The 8,004-nt window shown below is 34.7% G+C and overlaps 1 protein-coding gene across 1 annotated transcript; it reads left to right on the top strand.

Moving 5' to 3' along the window:
* The first annotated feature begins 5,501 nt into the window (after nt 1-5,501).
* On the top strand, nt 5,502-7,690 carry LOC124354439 (heat shock protein 70 A1-like). The gene has a single exon (XM_046804885.1). The coding sequence runs from the start codon at nt 5,633-5,635 to the stop codon at nt 7,538-7,540; it is 1,908 nt and encodes a 635-aa protein (XP_046660841.1). The 5' UTR covers nt 5,502-5,632; the 3' UTR covers nt 7,541-7,690.
* The last annotated feature ends 314 nt before the right edge of the window (nt 7,691-8,004 follow it).

The following is an 8,004-nucleotide window of genomic DNA, read 5'->3' as shown; positions in this document are numbered from 1 at the left end:
TTTTAATAAATTTACCTGTTTTACACATTTATGTAGTTAATTTAACTTCAAAAAAGGATGAACATTTAGGCTTATGAAGTTTTTGCTCTTATTTAAAGTTACAAAAAACTGTTTTACAGCCATGGATAACATAATTTAATTGTTCCAGTTAACAATGCAGAAATTATGAACACCATCAACCAGGTTGATGACTCCGACATGGATGTTTCGGAGGATGATGACCAAGATACTGATTTGGTGAGGGACATCCAAAACCAACCAGTAATAGATCTATTGGATGGTTCGTAGGTGGTCAAAGACAGAAAAAAGTACATTACAGTGCCTCAGCCTCAAGTGATAAAGGCGTACAATACACATATGGGAGGTGTTGATATGTTAGACCGCATGCTATCATATTGTTCTTCCAGACAACGGACAAGGAAGTGGACCACTAGAACAATAATGCACCTGTTTGATTTAGCCATATCCAATTCCTGGCTTTGCTACCGAGAAGACAAGATCAAGTCAAACATACCATTAAAAAATTGGCACAACTAAGAAAGTACAAGATGGATTACGGAGAGTATTTAATTGAATCAAACTCTATTCTTAGTGACAGTGAAGATTCAGAGTACCTCACAGATGGAGAGGTTACACCTGGAAGAAATCCCAAGGAACTTCCTTCCAAGTGTGAGATTTAGGACACATGGGAACCACTTACCTGAAATTACGCCAGGAGTACAGCAGAGATGCAAAAACTCCAAATGTTCAAAGAAAACATCGGTAATGTGTACCAAATGTAAGGTCCATTTATGTTTAGTAGCACAAAGGAACTGTTTTTTTTTTTTAATTTCATCAATGTTAAGCCCTTTTTAACTTATAAACAACTAGTGTAACTATGTGTTTAAAGAAAACATCAGAGACGTGTACAAGTGTAAGGTCCATTATTTTTAATAGCACAAAGAAACAGGAACCATATTTTAATTTAAACAAATATTAAGCCTTTTTTAACTAAATTGAATTTTTAACTGTTTGATTAAACTAAAATGAAATAAAGGTAAGTTTAAAAAAATAATGTCTCTTGATTTCACTACCCTGTATTTTACCCAATGAAAACCCGGTGTACTTTTAAAAGGACTATACAAAATTGTATAAATATATCAAATATACTGTTAAAATTTGTTTTTATAGTGTCTAAGTAGGTTATTGAATAAGAAATTATTAAAAAAAACTTATTCCAAAGTTCAAAATTGCCCTGGGTTTTACTTGAGTACAAAATGTTGTCCTTCTTGCAGGACATTGGGTCTTAGTGACTTAAAGGTGTACATTGAACTAGGGTTTTACTTAAGTACAAATTAATGTCCTTTTAAAAGTACGCCAGGCCTTAGGAGGCTAAAAACTGTTGTCATTAACTTTTAATTTATTTAACACAATAAGTTAGTAGAAGAATCTTATTTAAGCCGTATCAGGTTGATCTAAACATTCTAAAGGTGACTTTATATTGGCAAAGTAATTCTCTTAAGATGGATACACACTGATGCCATGAGAATTTCCTTAACACGTGTTGGCTTAATCAGCAAACAGTAAATGTGTTTTTGTAATCTACGATTCTTTGTAAACATTATAATTTGACAAGACAATCATCAGTTTAATTAATTTAAGTGTCATTTTAAATTTATTTGCGTTTATATCTTGAAAACTTAGAGTAAGGTGACAGCATTCAACCTTATCTGTAACCACTTTTGAAACGCAGAGGATATCCATATAATAAAACTGGAAGTTTTAGTAAAAACAAATTTTTACTATAAAAATGCTAGTAAATTGCATAAGTATACTTTCTTGATCAGGGGAACAAAGCACACTCATCTATGATACCAAAAATATACTAGACCAAAACAAAATTACAAAGACCAAAAATATACCAAGTGGGCTTTTAAGACCTGTGTATGGCTATATATTTTCTTGTTCTGGTTACAAGGCAAACTCAACCATAACGTTGGAAATATAATTAATTTGAAACAGAAGTGCACAAACACGTGCAAAACCTAAAATAAAAATCATAAGGAATTTCGTATAACATCATTCTGAAGCTCTTAACCATGACTACTGTAATAATATGTACCTAAAATAGGCTTACGCCTGTTTAAAAATTATGTAACGCCCCACCATTCATTACATCATAAATAATGCGTTAGTTGAAAAGCTAAGGAACACAACTTTAGGATTCATCCACACTGGGCCAGTTCATTTGCTACCGAAATTGTTAGAGCCTCTGAAGGTTTCATAATCAATGTTATCATTAATCTAAGGAGAGTTAAGAGTGTCGGTCAAAATAAATATGCCCATGATGTTCTTATTTGTCATTAAGAAATAGCGTGCGAAGCCGTGGAGAACTGCTACCAATATCCGTTTTCTTACCTAACTACATGTTATGGGGCAACCCCTAAATTGGGAGCCTAGTAACAAATTAACCAAAAGGCCATTTTCCATTGGTTCATAGTCCCATTAAGATATAATTAATTACGTACTAAACAGGTATAGTTTTTAAGACTGGGTTTTTCAGTATTGAAACAAATAATGATGAGTTCACGTCAAGTCTTAGCTTTGGAAATTATTAGACTTGTAATCTGATCAAGATATGATTTTAATACATATATCTTATTATCGATTTTGTTACTTTGTATCAGACAAGCTACCACGTCTCTTTATCTTAATTAGGTAACATTCCAAAATGGAATATATTACGGAACTTGTAAAGTACTAAGTACGGTATGTGGTTTTGGCAAACCTCAGTGAGACATGGTTTTTAATTGAAAATTAATTCTTAATTGCGACCTCCACGTTTGGGGTCTACTTATGCCGTGCTTTTGCCGTACGATCACGTACAATATACATAAGACACCGAGCTGGTCACGGCAAACCAAAATAATATTTTGTAATACTGTACTAACTCGTGAAATAAATTAAATGCATCATGAAGTTATCGTGTTGTAAGTTTTTATTTTTGTCGAATTACAAGTATTTGGTGTGTAAGTTGTTTTCGGTATATTCAGTTATAAAGCAACTGTATGTATCGTCCCCAAAATTCCACCTACACGTATATGAAAGCAAAACTAAACAAGATAAACATAAATTAAACTCTCCTACTGAAACCCTTTTGACAGGTTTGTTATAAGCCCAGACAAAGAAGGACTAAGGGTTTATGTATGCTAGCTTCAAAATTAAGTACATATCCAAAATAGTTATTCGGCCAACTTGTAGTAAATTACATTAATTTAATATAATGAATGCTACAAAAAACCAATCTATCATCGTTGTTGGTTTATATTCATTGACTAGAAAAGGTGTTATTACATTTTTGTACGGTTACTGGAAAATAGGCAATATTTTTTTAATGTTTATTCGACGAATAAAACTGAGAAATAAACTAAAATGATACCAAATTGTTAGTGTCAATTACAAGGCTAACCAACCATTCAATAGCCATTTACCATTTTCATGATTCTTTCAGGTTTCGTGCCGAAATGGTACATCGGCCTTCCCGTGACCTAAAACTGTACATGTAGCTTATACAGAATTTCAAAAGGTGGCTACTTTTCATATAGTTGTGCTGATTTTGTCATAAAATTTGAACTAACATTACATTGTTAGATTTAGTACCTATTTTAACTAAATAGAGTTAATGAGCTCCCTAGTTTTAAATATGTTAATAATTGTGTTTTGTTGCATTATATTTACTTTTATCTTTTTTTTAGTTTTTAGTTCGACCATTAATTGACTTGAGTCTTTTTGGAAACAATAAAACGCTTGCAATTCAGGCATTCTTATTAAATTTTGACAAGGTTTCACAAAATTAAATATATTAACAAAACATTTCGGAGTCGTAAGATTGTCTCCAATCAGTTTTGGATTGAAAACAACTTAGGTTAATTCGTACAATTGCTGCTCCTAGTGAATCAACATATAATGTAACTTGTTACGACACAACTTTGAAATATACTAAAGAATTTTAACCCAACATTATTTACGAATGTAACCATATTATAAATTACCTACATGAATGGATAAAAAAGGGTTCATTAACTAAATAATTTTAAACGCGTAATTCCCATTATTTATTAACTAGTTTCATACAATGTGATACAGATTCAATATCAACAGCTAGTCGATTCGTTAGTTATAAAGTACCTAGACGTCTTATTACAGTTGGATAAAAAATATGTAGTTAGTTTATCTGGCTTTTTACCTTCACAATTCTAAGAAATAAAACAGCGTATAGTGCTGCATCAAAAGCAATTAAATTTTATGCAAAAATATTGATGTAACAAATAAACTAGCAGCTCCTCTGCCTGCTTCATGTGCCAATCTAGGATTGTTTGTTTCATCAGCCTGCAAAGCATATATCTAAAGCCTGTTGTAAATTATCCATATTTTTGGCCACCTCATGGTATTCTTCCTTGTTCCTTCGGTGTCAGAAAACACGTGAATTAAAACGATAATGCCGTGTAAATCCGAATCATAACACTAAAACTATATTCAGATTCACAAACGTAACCATAAACAGTTTATAGCACACTACTATATTTTAAAATATTTCATGTTCTAAAAATAATTGACATTTTAGGATGTGGAGGCCACGTATCAGCCTCATTCAAAAATTCAATTCTAATCGAATTAAAAAAGTTTTTATTTTATATTCGAATCAATTAGTCTATATTTTAAAATGTTTATTTTTAACTACTTCATAACATATTTCTTTTTTATTTTGTCCTAGTGCCTACAAAATATAAGGCTTTTGGACATGTATTGTTACATTTGGATTGAAAGAAAAAATGTTTTCCTTTAAGACCTACAATTATATAAGATATTATTGTAGATATATAATATCTCCTTAAAATGTGAATATTTCTAAAATGTTAATTTTTAGTAATACGCTTTATGTAAGCACAAACAGAATGATAAGTGTTCATGATTTTTTGTATGCTTTTTAGCATGCTGATAAATTTCTTTTATTAGTTTGAAAAAGTTTTAGGCAACATAAAGAAACTTATTTAAAACGTTTCTAGATTACTTTAGCATACAACAACCAAATACAGACTAATAATAACCAATATTGTGACATAAATATTGTTACCTACTTAGGTTACGTAAATATAAGATGTTATTAAATTAATACAACAAATTATTAAACCGGATTTAGAATATTTAATTTCGTTTTAAATATTCAGTTGGAAAGTGCAAGTTATTAACTGACATTAGTCATGAAAGCTGCAATTTACAAAACAATAGAAATCAGTTTCCGTTGCATGTGGGAGAATGATCTAGATGCTCTAGAAAAGGAGAGACGAGTGTGATGCTAAAGTTGATCAATATCCAACTGACGCGTAGACCAATCAGAACCGAGTTCTAGAAGCACCGAGAGTAGCCAAAACCAATGAGAGCTCAGCTCTAGATCGAGAGCGTGGAACAGCTGAGAAACTTCTAGAACCGAACAGCTATCTTTATATACGCGGCGCGCGGCAACCCGCTCAGTTTGAATCAGACGTCAGAGTTATTCTGAGTGCTCGAAGCGAGTTTGCAAGTGCGTGATCTTACGCTGTGTTTATTACAAGTGTTTAGATTTTGTAATTGTGTTATCCACTAGTTACTCAACATGCCAGGGAAAATGCCAGCTATTGGAATCGACTTGGGAACGACCTACTCTTGTGTGGGAGTTTGGCAGCAGGGGAAAGTGGAGATAATCGCCAACGACCAAGGGAACAGGACGACACCCAGCTACGTCGCCTTCACCGACACCGAGAGGCTCATCGGGGACGCCGCCAAGAACCAGGTAGCAATGAACCCACAGAATACAGTTTTTGATGCCAAAAGATTAATTGGAAGGAAATTTGATGATCCAAAAATTCAAGCAGACATGAAACATTGGCCTTTTAAAGTAATCAGCGACTGTGGAAAACCAAAAATTCAAGTAGAATTTAAGGGAGAAAATAAGAAATTTGCTCCTGAAGAAATCAGCTCAATGGTATTAACTAAAATGAAGGAGACTGCCGAGGCCTATCTTGGCGGCCCTGTAAAGGATGCTGTTATTACCGTCCCCGCATATTTCAATGATTCACAGAGACAAGCAACCAAAGACGCTGGAGCAATTGCTGGTCTTAATGTTCTCAGGATTATCAATGAGCCTACAGCAGCTGCTCTTGCTTATGGACTTGATAAAAATCTCAAAGGTGAAAGGAATGTTTTAATTTTTGATCTTGGAGGCGGAACCTTTGATGTATCCATTTTGACAATTGATGAAGGCTCTCTGTTTGAAGTGAAGGCAACTGCTGGTGATACTCACTTAGGAGGTGAAGATTTTGACAACCGCCTTGTCAACCACTTGGCAGATGAGTTCAAGAGGAAGTTCCGCAAAGATCTGCGGTCTAACCCAAGAGCTCTCCGTAGATTGAGGACTGCGGCTGAGCGAGCCAAGCGAACCCTCTCATCTAGCACAGAGGCCAGCATTGAGATTGACGCTCTCTACGAGGGAATTGACTTCTACACCAAAGTCTCCAGGGCCAGGTTTGAAGAACTCTGCTCAGACCTTTTCCGTAACACTCTTCAACCAGTAGAAAAAGCTCTGAATGATGCCAAAATGGACAAATCTTCTATTCACGATGTAGTCCTGGTGGGAGGGTCAACTCGAATTCCTAAAATTCAAAGTCTTCTACAGAACTTCTTTTCGGGTAAACAACTCAATCTGTCCATCAACCCAGATGAAGCTGTTGCCTATGGGGCAGCTGTCCAGGCTGCCATTTTGTCAGGAGATCAAAGCTCAGCGATCCAGGATGTTCTCCTTGTTGATGTCACTCCTCTCTCCTTGGGTATTGAGACAGCAGGAGGTGTTATGACAAAAATCATCGAGAGGAACTCAAGAATTCCTTGCAAGCAGACACAGACTTTCAGCACCTATGCCGACAATCAGCCTGCTGTAACCATTCAGGTGTTTGAAGGTGAGCGAGCCATGACCAAAGATAACAACCTTTTGGGTACCTTTGATCTGACAGGAATTCCTCCTGCACCTCGTGGTGTACCAAAAATCGACGTCACTTTCGATCTTGATGCCAATGGTATCCTCAATGTCTCTGCCAAAGATAACAGTTCCGGAAAATCCAAGAACATCACCATCCAGAACAATAAAGGCCGACTATCCAAGGAGGAGATTGACCGGATGGTGAACGAGGCAGAGAAGTACAAGGAAGAAGATGACAAACAGCGGGAGAAGATTGCTGCGAGGAACCAGCTGGAAGGATACACCTTCAACGTGAAGCAGGCCTTGGACGAGGCAGGAGAGAAGTTGAGCGAAGAAGATAAGTCAGCTGCAAGGCGAGAGTGTGAAGAAACTTTGAGGTGGCTCGACAATAACAGTCTGGCGGAGAAGGATGAGTACGAACATCGGCTGCGGGAGCTACAGCAACAGTGTTCTCCTCTAATGGCCAAACTCCATGGAGCAGGACAACCCCACTCTCGAGGACATCAGAGTAAAGATAGCAATGGACCAACAATCGAAGAGGTTGATTAAAATTAAAGTCATAAATATTCATACAAGTTCCTGTTAAAATTAATTTATTATGATCTTTGTGTTTATGTATTATATGTTTCGTTGTAAATTCTGTATGTATTGTAAATATTTTATTTAATCAATAAATGTTATTACTTATTGTTTTATTAACATGTGTTGATGTTTCCCCCCCATTTAATTAAGAAAATTTTATAGTCAAGTAAATTTTTATTCAGTATACTAAAAGAAACAATCAGTATTTTTTACCTGAAAGTGATTCAATAAATTATAGATTGTAATATTAATTTTTATTAATTTTTAATGTAAATTTTGTTTACAGCCCTTTAAGATAGTATTTCTGCAGTAGAAAACAGAAAAGAGGAGTGATATGAATTCATAGCAGAATTTTGGTACAACTTACAATCAGGCCAAATAAAAAAATGGTTAAAGAAAAGGATATAGACTTTTTACATTATTTACATGTA

Source organism: Homalodisca vitripennis, chromosome 2, assembly GCF_021130785.1.
Source record: "Homalodisca vitripennis isolate AUS2020 chromosome 2, UT_GWSS_2.1, whole genome shotgun sequence".
Lineage (NCBI taxonomy): Eukaryota > Metazoa > Arthropoda > Insecta > Hemiptera > Cicadellidae > Homalodisca > Homalodisca vitripennis.
Note: the sequence above shows the minus strand (reverse complement) of the source record. Positions and strands in the feature narration are given on the sequence as shown.